This window comes from Rhea americana, unplaced genomic scaffold, assembly GCF_003343005.1.
Source record: "Rhea americana isolate MKP2758 unplaced genomic scaffold, rheAme1 scaffold_115, whole genome shotgun sequence".
In the NCBI taxonomy this organism is placed as follows: Eukaryota; Metazoa; Chordata; class Aves; order Rheiformes; family Rheidae; genus Rhea; species Rhea americana.
The window spans coordinates 2,798,961-2,819,780 of NW_028185206.1; the positions used below are offsets into that span (position 1 = coordinate 2,798,961).

Sequence of the window (20,820 nt, forward strand, 5' to 3'; positions counted from 1 at the left end):
TAGTGCTTGGAAATCTTTTTCTGGATAGTCTGAATAATTGGTATTGCTAATGGCTTGAAAGGTACTGATCAGAAATGCTTGTTTTTTACTTTAACGTTTGTTACTGGCACTTCATAGTCATCTGGCTTTAGAATGTGAGATGTGAACTTCCATGAAAGTGTACCTCTAGTAGCTCATATATGAACTTGAATCTGCGTATTGTTGGTTGGCAGAGATGAGATGGCTGCAGTTGTCACATGGGTGCTCTGCAAGGATATTCCTCAGTGACATCACTAAACATAACTGAATTTCAGTCATACTCAGAGGTTCTGAATGCAGTAGTAAAATCGTTACTGATCATATGATTAACAATACTTCTGCTGCTGATTTGCTGCTGCCCATGACTTAGATAAAATACTGTAGCTTTATAATTGAAACTGATACTAGTTCTATTAAAACAGCGAAAATATCAAATAAGTTTTTGAACRATAACTTGTTATAAGAGCATGGAAGCTGTGGATGCTCATGCAGCAGGGTCACTTTTATTTTCTTTTAAGTAACTTTTCAAACTCTGACATTTCCAGTATGTCTAAGTAGTGAAGAGGACTAAGTTAATGGAAACTAAACATGCTCTTTTGCTGGAAATTTCATCCKCTCAAAGTTAGTGTGACACAGGCACTTGGCTGCTTTAGAAATTCAGATCTGTATCCAGCCATAAGGCTTATGTGTTTTTGGACAGTTTAACTTGCTTCTTAACAAATAAAAATGATGTAATTGTTTAATTTGTTGAAGTCTRCTCCTTAACATTTGAGGTGCGCAGCTGCTTTAACAGATGCCATAGAGTRATATAATGTCAGTTGCTGGCTATTCAGGGAGGTGCTATTGTTTACCTTAATGCTCTTGGCAAGACTGCTGTGCCACCACATGCTGTAGGGCTTTGTCCTTTAACCTTTGTCATCTTTTGTACATCAGTTCTGTTGCTTTACAAGTGCTATGTATTTTATACTTTAAAAAAGGTTTTAGATTTGGAGAATAAGAATAGKTCATGAAATTGAAGAGTTATATGCTGAGTGATAGGAGAAAATGACTTAAACTTCAGCTTCTTTGTAATAAATTCACTTTCAAAATATTATGGCAAGTTTGAAACTGACTTTTAGGACCTCAGGTGAACATTTAGGAGATTACTAGATCTACTAGCTGGAGATAATTAAAGAGTTATTTATAATAGGATTCTAGTTAATAGGTTAATAAAGTACTAGATCCATCACTGAGAAGTGAATTTAAATACTGTTAAAGGAATAAATACTAAGAATTTTTACTGAACTTGATGCTGTAGTCATTGTCATATAAAGTAATTTACTGTGTARGCCTCAATGATTCTATAAATGTATGATTTTCTTAGTGTGCCTGTCACTGTACATAACTGTAGTGAATTTTTGGAAATTTCCTTTATAAGAAATAGGGAAGAATGTAGTAGCCTGAATTTATCATATGTCTTGGTATGTTTGAAAGACAATCAGTGTATTATAGTAATTATTCTTCAAGACTGACTTTCTRTTGTAATGTCATGTGCTCTGGTGGTTAAGAAATATTCTATATGCTGTTAGTGGATTTTAGGCCTTTTTTCTCTGGTTGTAGGTGATGTCTGTTCATTGTCAAGTGAGATCGAACTTGATGGTGGAATTCCTTTTTGGAGAAACTGTTAGCTTGCTTGAATTGTACTGATCCTTGATTGGTTATTGATTTTAACTTCAGATATTGTGGGAAACCTTTTTTGACAGTTATCTTCTAGTTTCTGCTGTATTTTAAATTGCTTGCATAAAGGCTTTCTAAACATTCTTCAAATGTAGACCTTTTCTTTTAGTCTTAAGTAGTACTGAATAATCCTTTTAGGTTTTATAGCTATGTACAAGAAGACAATTTTTTCCACATGGTAGAAYGGAGTAAGCCTTAAAATCCTAGTTGAAAGAGGATTGAGAGTTTTCTTGTTCATCCAAATTGACAGTTATGTTTATAGGATCTAAGGCTTAACTGTGGGCTGTCTGACATGCAAAAACAATTGCCTCTGGTCAGTAGTGGATGAAGAAGCAACTGGTTAGATTATAGYGTTTCGTCTGCTAGTGTAATGTGGACAAAGTTGTTTTAAACATATAGAATCCATTCAGTATTTGATTAAAATTGCACAATGAAGCCTTACTACACTCACTGTTTCAGAAAGGTACCATGTCAACTTGGATGTCCTCCTAGCAGGTCCTAATTTCAGTTGTTGCAAGCAATTGTACTGTATCTTTTCCTAATGGTATTGTTTTACAGTGCATGTTGGTCAAAGCAATAAAACTTCACTTTCCTGTTAGTGGTCTATAGCATACTGCTACAGAAACAAACAATGGATGAATAAAGAACCAATAAAGACATAAATGGGTTATTTAAATACTGCTGATGAAGGAGCAAAAAAACAGGTATGAGTATGTATATTTCTCCACTTAAGACTAGTGGAGAAATTCCTTGAGAGAGGTAGTGTCAAGAGTTTATTGTAGAAATCAATGTGAAAGGATAAAGACTTTCTCTCTCTCTCTCTCTTTTTTTTTTCTTTTTTGTGTTTTTTAGCAAACAAATGCAGCAAGTGTTAARTGATTATTAATCAAGGGCTTATGGGAGTACCTTTACAGCATCTTTTTGGTCTAATTGCTTTTGAGGGCTTAAAAGCTCACCTAGTCTTCTTGAATTCCTAAATGTTGTCAAGTAATGTAAGAATAGCAACTTGAAACTTTGAGCCTCAACTGATTAATAATACAACTTAGTTACAGTTAAGGCAATTTTTACTTTTTCCTAATTGACAAACCCATCATTTTATTGTCAGATTTTTGTTTCTAGAACTTTTTATTGGTTGGCCTGAACAGAAAATGGTACCTCCTCACCTTGTATTTTGTTTTCACTTGTGCACGCTGGTATATTCTGAACTTCACAATTTTATAAGTAGACTTGATTTTAAGTGCCACGCATTGATACATTTTTGTTGAATCCTTAGCATATAACACTTGTATCTTAACACAGTTAATTCGATAATCAAATTTAATCTAAAATGCATTTTGATATGTTTAACAACTTTGCCTGCTTAGTACTTATTTTAAGCTTATGCCACTGCTTTTTTTAATAACTGGAGGTAGTAAAGATARTCTGGTCTCTTCTTTCCAGGTATTGATAAGGTTCTGTCTTGCATTTGCTAGAATTTGTTTTAATTTTGTAGAATAAACCTGTTTTATGTGATATGTAGAGTAAATATGTAGAACTGATCTGTAAAACATCAAATTAGTAGTTTAATGCTAGCTTCTTSTGACAACAGAAAAGTCAGCCCAGAAGAAAAATTAGTATTTATCTGTTGTATTGCCTTTGTGTCTCTACTCAGTTGCACAAGCACCGGTTTTATCATCTAGGGCAGAAGATAGTAGCCAAAGCTAGTCTGGTTTGGATGACTTAGATACATTAATATGTATTTTCCGACAGGTTAAAGAATAGTGTATCGAAGAAGAGACTTCTGAGTTCTCATTGATAACTTCCATGTATGTTGAAATGGTAATAGTTAAATTTCATGGTTCTCTTCCAAATTCTTGTTTTTGTAATTCTAGGAGACTCTGCAAAGGATTGTCTCTACTCTAGCAAACAAAAATGATGAAATTCAGAACTTCATTGACATGCTGAACCACACAATAAAAAATGTTCAGGTATATATGCTAAGGCGCCAAGTTACACTTTGGTGGGGGGTAACCATTATGAGACTGAAAACTGAAAATTGTGCATAATTTACAAGATGTGGGCTCTATGAATTAGCTTTAAAGCAAGTCTTCACATTGGAATCAACTAGAAAAGCTTATTATTTTTGAAGTCTGTCTCCAATATGGGTKTTTTGTTTTTTGTGAAAAGCTATCCTGAGACTTGATTTCTCTATTATGCAAGACCTAACTCCTCTCAGTTTGAGGTAAGTTTTTACTTTTTTTTGGAAGGTCTGTTTTGTTTGGCCAATTGAAAAAACGAGATTGTTCTGATACTGAAGAGAATTCTTTGCTCTTTTCCTTTTTAGCACTTTTAGATTACTGGGTTTATGCTAGAGTTGGATCTAATTGTTAGAACTTCTGCTCCAAGATTTAAGTGTGTTTTTTCTATCAATGAACAGTATGGTTTGCTATATTTTGTTAATGCCAAGTCAACTATAGAAATGGAAATCACTTCCCAGACCCTTATGAAGGTTTCTTGAATGTAGATTATTGTTAGTATGAAATGAAACCATTCTTATGGTACTGGTTAATTACCTCTTTACAAGCATCTAGCATAATCTAGCATCTAAAGCATCTAGCATCTTTACAAGCATCTAGCATTTAAATAAGAGAGAAATGAAGGCCTTGTGGCATTGAACAAAGTTGCCAAATACATTGTTTCTGTGCAAATTTCCATGTAGCACTGTCAGTCTTCCACGTATGTCAGTCTTCAGTGTCCTGATATCAAGTCTAGTTAGGAGGTGCCAGTCATTCTTAATGTTTTATTTCCTTTGGTAAAGTGAGGAGTAATGAGAAGGGAAGGTTAGAAGTGGTTATGGCAATGTATGTTTGGGCAGACAGTATAATTTTCTGTCTAAAAAACATTTACTTTGCCTTGTTTTAATACTAATTGCAACAGTTTCAATTCTTCTAGACAAACTCTTCTAACATTATCTCCGAGTTGGATGAAGAATTTGATGGTCTGTATTCCATACTGGATGAGATGAAGGGGAGTATGACAAACACTATTCAGCAAGAAGAGGCTCGTAAAATTCAGGCTCTACAGGTAACTGCATAGCTAAAGTAAATTTGCAGCTAAATAAAAACAATTCTAAGTTGCTAGTATAGGTCTTAACTGTAAGTGATTATTTTGGATGTGTTTGCAAGAAATAAACGAAGGTAAATGCATGTTCTTTGATCTAAGTATTTATGAGGTCCCTTCTCTTAGGGTAATTTGTAGTCTGTGGCATGTTTATTTTAACGTTATGCAAAGGAAGTGATGTTATCCATAGCTTACAGGTGGAGCATGCGTGCATAGGAGCAGGCCTGGTGTGTGTTTACTACCTTCAAATTAAAAATGGCATCCAAATTGGAATTTGCTTTTTTTTCCAGTTTAGAGCAGAACAGCATCTGAACATACAGATATGCTTAAGTAATTTGCTAAGGCTTGAACCTGGAGTCAGGACTGACMTCAGGTATGTTAATCATGAAGGCCAGGATCCTATTGACAGATCTGATTATCTTCTGCTTCTTAACACCTAGGGTCTTGTATACACACTCTGGAAGATGCTGCATGCTTGGGGATTGTTAGGGAATATATTACGCTGATGTCTGCTACTAAACCTATTRCATGAACTTTATTTTTATATAATTCTATAATTTAATGTAGAAGAATCTTTTGCGATAGGTTTCAGAGAAATAGAAGCGAAAATGTGGCTTTCTGAAATAGGTGTAAGGTCTGTAATTTTCCAGTAGCTTGTAGCAACTTTAGCTTTCAGACTAGTATTGTTGCGTAAAACCACGGAAGAATTTATATCTTTCAAACAGAGGCTATTCCTCTAGCCTATTTTCTTTTTACAGTCCTACTACRTTCCATCTTAGAATGCAGTGTGAGAAATCAAGTTCTGCCTAGTTTTTCTCACTTACGCAAAGCAGTAAAGGTATTTGTCCTCGAAAACTTCGTGTTTCCTTTGGTTTCCTGTTAMTGGGTTAAAGAAATTCTAGAACTACTTCCTAAAACAAATTCCATAGGTTTCATTAAGTCTCCTTTACGTCCATGCTTAAAGGTTGTGGTTGTAAAACATCTCAGAACTTCTGGGTGAACATGTAAAACAGATTTAACATTTCAGTTTGTTCTGTACTTCCACTCTGAAATGATGGAGCGTTCTGGGTATTGACATGGAAGCTTTTGTGCCAGGTTTCCTGCAAAGTTGCGAGTCCTCCAGTTGAAGCAATCGAGTGCTTTGTTTCATGCTTTCCAGCTCTGTAGCAGTTCTGATGTTTACAGGAATAAAGACTGACATGCAGGATGAGCTCTCTGCCTGAAAGTTTCTCTGYGTGAAAGTTTCATGCTAAGAGTCTAAAGAGTTTACAGCTATGGAATAGGAATAGGACTGGAGCCTTACTTTTCAAATTCTATTCACAGATGGTATCCTTCAGAACAGTATTGCTTCTTGCTGTGATTTTTTCCATCTATAAAGCAGGGCTGTGTCTTACTCCAGGATAAAGTGTGGAGGAAATACCTGGAGCACAAACATATTCAGCTTACTGAAAAAATGGAAGAGCTGATGAATGCGAGTGACTCTTTACTGGTTAGGAGTTCTTAAGAATATTGGTCTGATTAACTGTAACTGCCTTATCTCTGATATTTGGCAATAGTGTTGCTTGAAATGTAGGTGATCCAAGCATGCTGCTTTAGCACCTTTCATCTTGATTAGTTCATGACTTAGTGTATAGCTTAGGCAACTTTTTTAGCCCTAACACCTGATTTTGGAAAGTCTGTGCCCTGGGTATGGATAGTTCAACATGTACTGACATATGACAGTCCTGTTAAATACATATGTTAAAACTGCTATTTCATTGCAGTGTGCATAGACTTATGTTTAACTCTATAAAGGTATCTTTTAGCAGTATGCAGTTCATTTGGCATACATCTATTGATGTGATTTTTTTGTATTAGTTTTTCTTGTTAAATTCAGCTGCTACAAAATCCGATTATTCGTAACATCAATTTAATTTAATCCTAAATCTTTGACTGTGTTCCAAAATTATCAAAAGTATTGTTATCTGCCTAAAACTCAGTGGGAAAACTCCTTTCAATATGGCTTTAAGAAATGTTTAGAAAAAATAAACATGTCATTTGCATAACAGCTGAATAGTTATTCTTGGATGAATAACCCCCAAAAGATGCTGCAGTAAAACTAAGGTCTTGGAGCTTCTTAAGGAGGATGCTTTGGTATATTCCACCTCATATTGTAAGAAGGGAATGTTGCTTAGTGACCATGCTCAGTTTGGCACAGAATTCCTATCAGAAATATGAGTTTTAAGAGAAAAGTTTTCTATCTGTGCAACATGACATTGCTGAAGGGCTGTGTTAGTCATTTTAATCTTTACTGGGATATCCCTAATGTTTCTTGTTTAACTGACAGTTTGCACAGCTGTTTGACTACCTGTTTTTTCTAGTTTATGCTCAATTTCACTTACTTGAAATTTCATTCTTCTCCTGCCCACTCCTGTATCTATTTTAGATTCTTCTGGAGTTTCTCAGTTAGCAACCTGGATTATTGTCTGGTCTTTAATGTATTCTGAGTAGCATAAGAGCCACCCACCAATCAATTGTTAGTTCTCTCTCTCTCTCTCTCTCTCTCTCTCTCTCTCTCTCTCTCTGATAGTGTTTATTTCATTGCAAGTTTCTAATCTTTGACTTTTTTGTACTTTGACTAATTTAAACATATCTTATGATGGTTAATCCTGTATCCAGTTACTTCTGCCATCCTTGCCCTGGTCACTTATTGTTCTGCTTTGTCTCTACCTAAAATTATCTTAAAGCATTGGCTGTTTATTCCTTATACCATGTTCATTYAGATAGTAGTCTATAGTATTGTTTCTGCTACTATATCTAGTAGTACAACAAGTCTTGCTGATTTTTAATTCTTAATGACGCTAGTCTCCTATATTTAGGTGTTGACAAAAAAATTTGGATTTATCTTGAGTGATGCAATTTGTATTGGTGAATGTACCAGTGTATATTAATTCACTAACTTACTGACAGTATTTGGCAGATGCCTCCATGAATCTAGGGTGCAAAACACTAACAGATAAGAGCTGTTAATGTTAATCTTCTGTTCAAATGCCTGCAGCCTCAAACAGTGATTTGCTGGGGAGATGTGCAGAGGGGAGAATCAATTTCCAAGGTACCTGCAGTCTGAGGAAGACTTGTGGAAAAGAGACACTGGCAGCTGCTGTTGAAGGGGGGCATTTGCAGTGGTAAACTACTCATAATAGAACAAGCTAAAGAGTTCACTTTAAAAGATGAGCAGGAGTTCTGAGAARTCTAGAAAGAAGACTTAGCTGTTGGATGGAGGGTCTAGAGGCAAGGAAGTACACCCTCTTTGAGTACTGATGGAATTTCAGAACTTGGTAGGTAATAGTGATTAAATTTCTCTACAGTTCAGTTAAAACTTGGATTCCTGTTGTTCCACTTAAGTGGAATAACCTACCAATTATTCTGCAGGCTTATTTGCTTTGTTACATATTCCTAGTGAATAAAACTATAACCTGAAACTGTAGGAGTAGAGCACAAGAGTGTCTTCAGCTTCTTCAGTCTTGCTGACCCACAGAAGTGGGGATCTGTTTCTCTGCTAGAAATTCCTTCCAAAGTGTGCCTTGGCTGCTCAGAGCTTAAGACAGAGGCCTACCTAGGTCCATGGAACTTAAAGACTTCAAGAATAAATAGTTCTTAGTGAGCAACTCTCATTCAACTGTGACTTGCATCAATTACTCTACTTTATAATTTTCATCTTGCAAATAAGTGTTCTGAAATTGGAAACCATTTTGACACTTGCTCATATGGCTGTTTGACTTGACTGTGTAGAAGTTTTCTATTAGCTAAGTTGATTTTATCAGGTTAGATTAACAATTCAAGTGTGGCTGGACCAAGTTCTGAAAGCCTGTCTGTGTTGTACAGCTGTACCAAGAATTGYTGCCTGATATCCATGTGCTGAACAGCTGAGCTGTTACTTAAAATCAGAAGAGGATGAAGACAAGTGGAATGTTATAGATGACTGACACAGTCGTTAAGAGCCCTACTTGTCTTTCAGCTGAGGCTGTTATCCAACCATATCCTCAAAGGACATTATCTTTACTTGATGACAGAGCARATTTCCTCTGGAACTGAGGCACTGTAGGATCTATGAGAAGAGTGCTTTTCTAACAGTGCATTTAACAAACCAAACCAGTAGATGAACTGTGGTGTATTGTTTTGGTTTTATCAAATCCTTATCTTAGATGGGGATTGAGAATTAACTTTATATGTGGGAACCAAGACAAACTTATGTGTAAGTATAAACTTGCTGTTTGAAGGAAGTGGCTTCCTTAGTGTCTCTCCCAAATACTCAGTTGCTATAGAAGGAACTTTGCAAGTACACTGCWTAATTTGGGGACAGTGTATTTTAATGGCACTAAAATGTTTATTTCCACTCTGAAATMCAGATGCATGCCAGTAAGATGCTAATGTAAGCATTTAGTTACTAGATCGTTTCTGGAAAACTTGATGTGGCTCTGGCATTTGTTGCTTTTTTTTGAGGTGTTCGCCTAGGACACTTTGGCAGTATCATGCTGCATCTGACTTTGTCAGCTTTGAATAACATCTGAAGAGGAGAGCAGCTGTGTTAGATCAATGACAACTTGCATTAATYACATATTCCAAAAGTCATATAGAAACTGTGTATAAACTTCTAGCCTTTGAACTGTTAACTTGCTACTTTTTTATTCTTGATCATTAAGTTTTAGATACATTTAATGTCTTGCCAAAACTAGTTACAGTTTTTAAGTGCTTGAGGGCAGTCTGTTCTTGAAGTTGATGTAATTTGCTCTTGAGACAGTGACTAGGACTGTCTCAAGATTCAGGACAATTTTTCCTAAAAGGCTTTTTGAAGAAAAATTACAYGATGGTCATTTGTTGCGAGACTAAGGTATCGCATGGTTAGAAAAATAGCTGTAGATTGAATGGCAATACAGAATCTGCTGGCAGGACTGTAGTTTGAATGTGCATCTTGTTAGACCTGCAGTATGCAGGCCTATACTATATTCAAAACTTTTTTTTAGGGATGTAGTAACAGTATGCAATACTGTATTGTAAGTAAAAGTGATGYAAGTAAAAGTATTACAAAGGCATAGCAAAGAACTAGTAGTTCTGCTCTTCCTAACTTACAAACCACTATTTAAGTCAAATATATCAAATTAATCATATTTTCTTTTTTGCTTCAGAATCAACTTAGCCAGTGTAGTAATGCCCTGGAGAGTTCTGAAGAACTTCTAGAACTTGCTGCACAGTCACTGGACATAAAGGACCCTGTGGAATTCTCAAAGGTAGAAAACATTAAACTGATACATGTAAGGCAGGTGCTGATACTTGTCTCGATTTTGAATAGGCTTTGCATTGCAGAGCCTGGCAGTACAAGTTTATCAAGAGTATCGAGAGTAAGGATGATAAAGTATACAAAAATATAGTTAATCCTCCAATGTGTCTAAGCGCTATAGTCTTACCACTTTTAAAGTAGCTTTTGTCAAACTGGTCTAAGTAGCTCCAGTATTCAGAGAACTTTAAGCAGCAGTCAAAGTTTAACGTGATTGAGTATCCAGAGAACATGCATGAATGAACTTAAGTTCAGTCRTTTTTTGTAGTTTAATTAGCACTTGGAACTTGCAGCATTCAYATGTCATGGGTACTCCATCAGAAGTTTGAGATCAACTTGGGAATGCCTATAGCAGAGAATTTCCAGTTTTGCCCATTGTGGAAYTGAATCAGAGAGATATATGTTGCAGCATTGTGGATGTGTAGGATCTGTAGTAGAAAAACAATTAAAAGCTGCAGAGCCTATGCTCAGTCACAATTTAAGTAGACTACTACGGCAGCCTGTTTCAGTCTTCAGTTTAAGTACCAGTATCACTTAAAACCACAGGTACCTGAAGAATTTGAGACTTTGTGCACAGCTCTGCATCCAAACTGAATTTGTTCTTCACAGTAACTAATATAGGCAAATCTAAAAATATATATTTTTTTTCTTACTCGGGGCGGGAGGGAAACAAATGCCTTCTCCTGGATAGCTAACCATCACTGTTAAATCTGTGTTGATGCTAGGTAGGTGAACCCAGGAAGAGAAGGTAAAATAAATCTGTCTTAGATTGTAAGACTACAATGTAAATGACAGCCAGCCTTCAAAGTTTTGTCAAATAACCTGTCAGTTGCCTTAAACTGTTACGTGACTCTTGCTGAGTGTCTCAATATTATGTCTATAACCATCCATAGATGACAAGATACGTTTTTGCAGAACTCTATGCAAGGTGTGGATCCTTTAATTTGTAACCTTGAATTCATTCTGAAAGATCTTATGAAATTGAACTCAGGGTGACTCTATGTGTTCCCAAAAAGCTAGTAATGTATTTGTGCACTCTTAAAGCAAGAGCCTGTTTGAGGCCTCATTGTGATTCTAATACAAATAATGTGTATATAACCGCAGCACACTTGTAAGTGAGAGGGAAAATGTGTCTAACTGGAAGAGAATACTTACAGACTAATAAAATATTTCTAGAAGTAATTTCCCTCAGTACAGATAGGCCCTGTTTAGTGAAACTTGCTATAATAAATCTTRCATTAGTAGCAGGTTCAGCCACACCAAATCCAAGACCCAATTACTTTTGTCTTTCTGCATTTTAACTGGAGCAAGGATATAAGTTATTTCAAAACAATGAGAAGCTGTCTTAATCTGTGAATTATACTTTTTGGCAACATGTTTGTTTGCTGTCTTGATCACTTCTTGAGTCTCAAGTTTGATTCATTTGCCTTGAAGGATGACAATTTCTAAACTAGGTGTTTTTCTTAGCACTTCATTTTGCATTGTCTTTTGGCTTGTTATAGTGATGTGTTGACTGAATTAGTTTTTAAGCACTATGCAAAATGTTGCTTTGGATTCTTTGCAAGTTGTTTGTTTTTTAGATCATTGCTAATGCTTTTTTCAATCAAATRTTCTAAGAAAAGTTATTCTTGAGGTCTTACTGGGGGAATATTTCTTTAACATTTTGAATYTGAGGCTTATGATACTAAAAACCATTTCAGTTAAATCTAGGATTTCAAACTTGCGTTACACTAACTAGAACTTGGAAATGTGCTTCAATTGTGTCATGCGTTTTAAGAAAATACTGCCTTGACTAGTGGCTGGGTAAAGCTACCTCTAAACTAGTTCAAATACCAACTGCTGCTGACAGGGCAGCTCCATCACCAACACCTTTCTATTGGTACCAGTTTTAATTAGCTTCTGCARTAATTCAATTCAAGAGAAATTAACGTAAAGCTAAACATTTTTTTTTCTTTTTCTCTCTTAGACTTTTAATGGCATCATTCCCTTAAATAGCTGATCTTCAGGATGAAAAAGAGCATGAATGCCAGCACAAGGACAAGTTTAATGGCTAGATAACATGTAGTTTGACATTGTTCAGATGACCTGAGATGGGGCTTCCTTGTCAGWAGCCTTGGAAACAAAATAAATTTAATAGAGTTGGTAAAGTCTGTCTTGTAGTGGATTGTTCATTGAATCTTGGGTACTGAATATTCCACAAGATGTGGAAATTATGAAGACTACTTTAGTTTGTAAGAAATGATTTCTTGTCTACAGCTATCAWATAGGAGAATGTTAGTAGTTTCTACAAAAGCTTTCTTTTATATTAAGACAAAACTTATCTCTTAAGCTAAATTATTTCTAAACATTTTTTCACTTTCTACTTTGAGAATATAAAATTGGTTTTACAACAGTGGCCATCGTGATTCTTCCACCATGAGCGTACTTTATAGCTAGTAAAATATTTTGGAGTACTCTGACTTTAAACTTGTAATTTATTTTATGTTTCTTGTGCAGCTGAGTGGCACACTAGATCAAATAGCAATGTAATTTCCAAACATAAATTCAGCAGATCTAAGCTATTACTTAACTTTCTACAGTAACATTTTGTTCTACATTTGCAGTTCCCCTTGATAAAGGAGGGGGATTCCATCTTTCTAAAAGCCGGTGAAGGCTTACCTCTGCAATGTGCCATCATTGTTTCTGTATCAGTGGTATCATTTATATGCTGTGGGAAGACTCCAGCATTCTGTGATTTTTGAATATAGGCATATGGAGAGAACCTTTTGGGAAGCTTTATCTGAGTAGTACTCTGAGTTTCACAGGAAACATGAAAGCGAGTCGTTTTTTTTTTTTTTTTTTTTTCCTTACTAGTCAAGATATATCTTAAAGTTGGTCTGGAGAAATGCCAAGCACAAGCACTTTACAATTTCACTCAAAGTACTTTGCTAATTAAAAATTTATGAGCTTGGTCATTTATCTCTTTCAAAATGTGAAGAAAAATAACTTAGTGGAGGCAGGGAGATCTAAAGAGACAAATTTAGCACAGGAAATAGAGTAATTTGGAATTGGTTTGGTGTGGCTCTTGAGATTTATTTGTTGTCAGGTGATGCACTGTTGCAGTTTTAACCAGCACCATTAACATGCTTTATGGGAGAATTTCTTTTGATACAACTGTTAAACTCATTTTGATCTTCAGATCTGAGTACCACAGTTCTGATGTTGTTCTCAGTCTTCTTGCATGTTACTGCCTCTGAGACTTGCATGGAAACACTAACTACCTTTTCTCTCTTCTCCCTGATGTACATCAAGGCTGCCAGACAGATCAAAGATAGGTACAGTACAAAGTCTACACTTTTTGTCTCATTGGATTAAACTTGTTCTTCAAACTGCATTTATTTTTAAAGTGACACAGTCAACTTAAATCAAATTCATTCTGACTCCTTCCTAAGTATTCCTGTTGATATCACAGCTTATGAAAGAAGAGTGAAAACTTGTATCCTTTTAACTTTTAGTATTGTTCCTTGCTGAGTATGGGCCTTTCACACCTTAATAAAAAAAAAGATGTTTTTAACACAGGGAAATAATAGCTCTGAAACAACAAAACTTAAGGTTGTAAGTTAACAACCTGATGACTGATATGGAATAATGTTTCAAGTTGACTGTATCCCTTTAAATTATGATAGAACCTTGATCTTTTCTTAATGCTTAAGATGAGCTTTTGCTACCTAATATTCCTTTTGAATGTGAAGTCTTATAGCTGTTCARGTGTTTCTGGTGACATCACTGGGGTTAATGTTGGTGAATTTGCTATAAAGCTAAACTTATACTACTTAACAATAAATGTTAAGGACATCTTTTTTCACTTGGAAAAATGACAATTATGCTTCAAGGCTGGTCTTCAAGTTCAGAAAACTTACATGCTCTGTGTTATAATTTGAGACAGCCCACAGGGTGTTTCTAGCATGTGCTACTCATTGACCAAATAAGTTTGTTTAAATTTACAGGTTTTCAGGCAGGAATCCATCAAGTTTTTCTGAAGTTTATTGTAAAATTAGTAACTCTTAGAAGTTAGTCTTTGCTTCTCCTTAGGTAGAGAACTAATCCTTAGCAGATCCTATCAATATTGCAGTGATAGAAATCTTCAGACATTTTGATCAGGAGCAAATGTCATCCTRTTCGTTCCAGTTTGTTGTAATGCTCTGTAGTATAATGCTGCTGAGTCAGCTGTGGCTGGTACTGTGTAGAATCTCTGCACCTAACCAGAAGTTAAAAGCTATCTGAAGTTGGCTACTCAGTGTTTTATTAATCAGAGCATTTTTCTTTGAAGTATTGGCTCTAAGTCTGGCTAAACAGTGCAATCTGATGGGTGGGCCATACTGGATTTCAGAAAGTCAGCTCTGCCTTGGGAAACCACTTGACCTATTTTTGTTTTATGCTCCTTTCAGTCTCATAAATGTCTGTTTCCCAAAATAGTATTTCTTATCATTCTTTGCATGCTCATATTTGCTATTCAGTCTCTTACTTTCTTCCCCTTGTCTATGCCTAAAATTCTGATCTTTTTCACTGTTCTTTAATCTAAGTGTAACTAACACACAACCACTCTTTTATACTAGTGAAGTACTTAGTTGTTCCCAGCTCACAGGAAGCAGCAAGCATTAGGTGTTCCAAAGATGTTACAGATCTGTAGATGTAAAATGGATATAGGTTTTTGCAATTGACTTTATGGGGTATATGTTGCTTTGTAGCTAAGAATCTTCTTAGCAGGGCTTTACTCTTTGTAAAGCAGGGAGAGGACCTGTGTGCTGTCTCAATTTTATTGAAATTCTACTTGGTGTCTTAAGGTTTGTGTCTTAAGAAAATCAGATAAGAGACTTGCTTGGCTTTTGGTTTTATCAGCCAATACAGAGTGGGGGTGCTATTGTAGGAGCAATCACAAAGCTAACATTTCAAAAGTGGAAATGGGAGTGCTTAACTGTAGTGTGCTTCRGTGTCTCTTGTAAGACTGATCCAGTACTTGCATGTATTGCAAAACAGTATGGTGTCTGCAAATGAACTTTACTTTGTCCCCAAGTAAGGCAAAAAGTGAACATGAAATCAGAATATTCGGCCTCTTCACTGATATTTTAAATGCCTCTGAGTAATATCTAACACTTAAACTCATCCCACTTGGGAGGCAGTAAGTAGATCTTGTTTAGTGGGAAGGTCTTTGTATATTTTTAATCTAAAGATTTTTACTTTAAAATTTCAAAGTGTATAATGATGCTGATTCTTCAGTGCTTTAGGCTTTTGTGCTCAGGGATTTTGTGTGAAATAGTTATTTGTTTTGTTTCACCAGTGAAAAAGAACCCAAATTCTGGGCCATTGGAGAGATGAGACTTAAAGCTAGTCTCCACTCTCTCCTAGTATCTTTGTCCTAGTAAGATGGAACCACTGGGAGCTCATGCCATGTTCTTTTAGTGAGGCAGTCACGTTAGCAAAACTTTATAGTTTGCAATTTTTACTAAACATTAAATAACTATTAAAAATATGCTGGTCTTTGATTGGAGAACAGTGTTTTGACTAGCGACTTGAAATTAATGATGCAGATCGTCCAATTACTGTCTTTGAAAGTGACTACTGTGCTTAAATAATGCAAACTGTATTTTGCTAATGCTATTTTCCTGACTTTAGAGTTACAATGGCTTCAGCATTCCGTATTTCTCTGAAACCAAAGGTCAGTGATAGTATGACTCATTTAATGGTGGACTTCTCCCTGGAAAGGCGGATACTGCAGGCTGTAAAGTTTTTGCCAGGTAAAGTTTTATGCAAGYTGTTTAATTTCTATATTGTAAATTATTCAAGTAGTAACAACTCCTACATCCTAATAAGCAAACTTTTCAGAGTACCTAAATTTGTTTTTATATTTTGGATGTTAGGCTGAATACCTGGTTAAAGTAATTTTCTGGTTTRTTGTGTTAATTTTTACATTATATTAGTGTTTCAAAAAATTAGTCTTATACATGCAAATGAGTTTTCCATACAATGTTTTTCAATTTCTGAGAGTCCTGAAAGAAAATTTTTCTTAAATACATTCTTGAGGTGTCAGTTCTTCAGTATTTCCCAGAGATGCTTTAAGTTTCTTAAGATAATACCTACTAGCTTCAAGCTTTTAGTGACATCCTCGCGTCCAGTTTCAGTAATTTGCAATAAGATGCATGAAACTGTCAACTAACATGTCATTTTCCAGGATAACAGTAAAAAAGTCTAAAACACAAGACAGTGATAAACGAGGGCAGTGAAACTTCTGATGTTAGCATAATACAAAATTRTTATTGACACTTCTATTTGTTACTGGTTTAATAGACATAAACCTTGTGTTCCAGTGTATATCTTCATTTAAAGTTCCTTCATTCAAATCACWTTGCCCTTGACTCTTACCAAGGGTATCTTGGCAAGAGTACTGTTTGCAGGGGTGTTGCTCACTACAAATCCGTTAAGGACTTGGCAGTATCAGCTTACACTTCTTCCCATTTATCTTCTATGATGCAGATACAGTATATGGTAACAGGCCTAGCGAATTACCAGTGTTATTCCTAGTGATCAGCTTGCAGTGTGTCCAGGCAGAAATTCCCATTCTATTTTTAGTGTCTGGATGGCAATCCCAGCTCTGCATTTTGTAGATAAGGGAACAAGCTAGATAAGCTGATCAGTGCACCTGTTTGACAGGAATATGAACAAGTGTTAAGATGTTATTACAAGCATGAACAAAATCTTTTATCTACATGAGGATATTCTTTAGTATGGCCGTTGTTATACAGGCATTTTCCTTATCAAAGATGTAGAAAGTCTAATAAATTTTTGTTTGGACCTTTGATCTATAAACAAAATCAACTACCYACTGTCAAACTTGATTCTTTTTAATGTAGCTCCAAGCTATCAAATTATTGAATCCTAATGGTATTTACCACAGCTCAAACTATAATAGGTAGAACTGTACTGATCATTGATAGTTTTATACATCAGGATATATTAATGATCTTTTGCAGGAAGGAGAAAAGAAGCTTGGTAATGTATGCATTTGAATACTGCTTGACGCAGTGGTGCTGAAAACTTACTCATTCTAAAAATATGGAAGACTAGTGCCTCACACTGTGACAGAAATAATGGGAATAAATGCTTGAACTTACTTGCATACGTTCTGAAATGCTTGTCCTTGTCTTAGTTTCTTTTGCTTAAGAGTGGATAGTATTGATATTCTTAAATTATGGTTTCATGATTTTGAAATTTGATAACAAATGTACTTAAATGTCTCATTAGAACTTCCTTTTGACTTCAGTCACTTCTGTATGTTTTTTTCCAAGCATTTAAATCTATGCCAGTTTATGCTTCTGTTCAGTTTCTGCTATAGGAAAGTGGAAAGAAAGATACACTTGAGCAGTACTAGGTTAAAATATTTGAACAAATAATCACTGGAATTTATGAAGGGTGGTACATAAATCAAAGCAGGTTCTTTCTTTTTCTAAGCTGCTGTAGCTACGTGCATGTTTAGCATGTAGCTAAACATGATTCTTAACTACTGTGATTTGCATTAATTTCAATGCAGAGGAATCACTGTACAATCAATCTCTTCAAGAAGCAGTAGTTTCAGCTTGCAAATGTGAAAGGTTGGTAATTAGGACTTCATCACTGGAGCATGATAACTGCAGAGATGTTTCAGTATTGTACTTTCTTGACATTGTTACCTGATATATTGACTTGGAGGTCACTTCAAGTTGTTGCAGAATCATATAAAGCTTTTMTAGACCCTTCCTCCCAAAAAGCGTAAACAATTCTTTTTAACTTCAGCCAACAGAAGTATTTTCACTGTACTTCAGACACTACAAGTGTGTAAATTTCTTTTAAAAAAAGTCTGGTGACTTAAGTGTTCTATGATTTCATGAGAATAGATTTTTTTTTTTTAATTTTTTTTGTGAATCTTAGGARTTCTTTCCTCTTCATTCAAGATGAACAGTGAGAAGGAAAGAAAACTAGGTAACTGCTGACTGGTTAGTAGAAACTTACACTGTTACAGTTGCCTATAGTGCTGGAGGAAAGCTAAGTCATAATACTGTTTGAAGGCGACAATTGTGTGTGTCTTCTGCAGACTCGGAAAGATAAAGTTAACTCCTTAATGTTTTTCCTATTTAATACTCTTAGCCTGGGTGTAGGYGCACAGTTTTAAGTTCTCTGTGCTTCTTAATGCTCTCAACAGAGGGAAAACTCAACTTGCTAATAAAACACAAACATCTGGAAAGTTAACTCTAGAGGTCATCATGTTTCTTTCCCATTTTGTAAGCTGTGTGTTAAGTAAAAGTGACATGCTTAGTCTTTTATCAGACTTTGGTAATGGCATATATCCCMTAAAAGGATTGTGTGACTGAGTTGAAGGCAGCTTTTGACCTCTGTAATCCAGGGAGAGCCAATTAATATTCAGTCTATTTTCTTTTCTGCAGTCCCTAAAGCTCCAGAAATAGATCTTGCAGCGTGTCTGGTTGCTGATAACTGTGTAACAGTATCATGGAGAATGCCTGAAGAAGACAACAGAATTGATCACTTTGTACTGGAGTACAGGAAAACCAACTTTGATGGGCTTCCTCGAGTAAAAGATGAACAATGTTGGGAGCTAGTAGACTATATTAAGGCTACTGAATACATGCTATCGGGTAAAGATTTTTTTATACTTCAAAAACAAGAATAGAGATCTAACTGTTTGCACATGGAACTTTTCTTAAAAGCTCTTTTTACGTATTTAATGAAGCTTCTGTTGCTTAATATTAAATTTTTGAATGCTTTGTTTAACTAAGCTCTGCCACGTGTTTGGAGTCTGAGGTTTTATCTAAAAAAAACGGTAAATGAATTTCATGCTGATATATTTGAGTTTGTTTTATGYGGATTAAATAAATACAACAGCTAGATGAAGTTGGCTTTAGTCTTGTTCAGATTTTCCATGATTAATCTCAAATTAAGTTTCTGAACATCCACTTTTTTAGGTCTGAAATTTGATACGAAGTATATGAACTTCAGAGTACGAGCTTGCAACAAGGCTGTGGCAGGGGAGTACTCTGATCCGGTGACTCTGGAGACCAAAGGTAAAATTTGAAAGGCTATAAACTGAGATGTACTGAAAGCTTTGTGTGTAGATTAACTTAGTCTTGCCTTCATGTACTAATGTGTATGTTAAAGGGCATATTTCAGCAGTGCTTGAGCAACCATTTTTCTAAAGTGTTAGGAAGGAGATTATATATAAAGCTGTATAAATGGCAGGTTCTTTTAGTATCCAGACACTGAAAAAGAGGTAGTGATGTAACTTTCTCCAAGAGAGCCTGATGTGCGTTGTTCTGGATTGTGTATTTGAGATTTTATACCACTAGATCATACTGAGARTGTAGCAAGAGGAGATTAGCTTTGTCGCTGAGTGCCAGTTGGATGTCTGTGGCGTTTAAGCAGTTGGTATAGCTGGGTGGTGAGTGATACTTCGCATGTGACAGGTAATGGCCTTCTGTAAATAAAGATGCTGAAAGCATTTTTTTTTTTTTAATACTACCTATGGATTCTGATCATGGTCAGCAACCAAAGGATAAACAGCTTCACAGTGGTAGGTTATTAAGCAATTGTGTTAAAATCTGATCCAAAGTGGTGGCTTTCTGATATCTGGTTGCAAATAAACTAGATGAAAAATTCTGTGATGCTTTCCACTCTTGAAGTGGAACTGATGGTTTGTAAGAACACAGATCTTAACTATTATTATAGTGGAGYTGGTGGTCCTGATGCTTTCATTGTGGCAGGATAAAAAGGGCAAGATGATTGCTAAGCATGAGAATTAAAACATGAATTCTATTTCTAGTGAATGCTGCTTCAGATTTCATACAGCTTTGTTTTTAAATGAGCTTATATGCATTTTGGTAACTTCTAAAATTATTTTATTTGTTTTAATACTGTTATGCAGCAGGTACTGGATGATGTTCAGAATTCAATACTTCCGTTCGCTTCCATTCCTTTTAGTAGTATCAGAAACAACTCTTACTTGGGTGATTATCATGCTGCCCATGTTAACTTCAGTGTGTATGTGCACCTTAACACTGAGTCCAGTTCACTYTCTTTAATACTTGGCCCACAGAAATTCTCTGCTTGGGCCATATGCTTACTTTATTTTTTTTTTCAGACTTGATACTGTTGACCTCCAAATTCACAAAATCTGGAGTATACTTTTTCAGCAACAGCCTGAAATGTTTGATATTAGAACACCTACAAAATATGTTGTAAATATCCTAGTGACTCAGCATGTTATTAGTTTTGTTTCACTGGATAAAGTATTTGGCTGCAGGTAATACAGAGTCTTCTAGCTTCATGCATGCTGTACTGCTGTAATATCTGCAGCCTGTTCTACAGCTCATTCTGTATTCTAGTATGTACTATCCTATCAATTTAGTATACTCAAGATTTAAAAATCYTTATTAGTCATAAACACTTTAGAGAATCAGGGCTATAAAGTATGGAAAATGAGTGTAGCTTTAAATCATTCCCTAGATTCATACAATTATAAATAGGTCGCAGATAGCAGAAAGCTCTAGTTTAATAGTTGAATTTAACAAGCTGTAGGCTGAAGATAAATAACTTCCCTTTATTTGAGGGGCTCTTTACCTTGATTGTAAGTATTGGGCTAATAAGATGCT

General features: G+C 35.5%; 1 protein-coding gene across 2 annotated transcripts in view; it reads left to right on the top strand.

Moving 5' to 3' along the window:
- The window catches only part of FSD1L (fibronectin type III and SPRY domain containing 1 like), a 35,354-nt gene that overhangs the window by 1,021 nt on the left and 13,513 nt on the right, over positions 1-20,820 (top strand). For both annotated transcript variants that reach the window (XM_085317828.1, XM_085317836.1), the window contains exons 2-8: positions 3,606-3,701; positions 4,666-4,797; positions 9,999-10,100; positions 13,439-13,461; positions 15,800-15,921; positions 18,601-18,810; positions 19,138-19,236. In XM_085317828.1, coding sequence (XP_085173954.1) covers positions 3,606-3,701; positions 4,666-4,797; positions 9,999-10,100; positions 13,439-13,461; positions 15,800-15,921; positions 18,601-18,810; positions 19,138-19,236 — 784 coding nt within the window. The remainder of the gene's footprint in view (positions 1-3,605; positions 3,702-4,665; positions 4,798-9,998; positions 10,101-13,438; positions 13,462-15,799; positions 15,922-18,600; positions 18,811-19,137; positions 19,237-20,820) is intronic.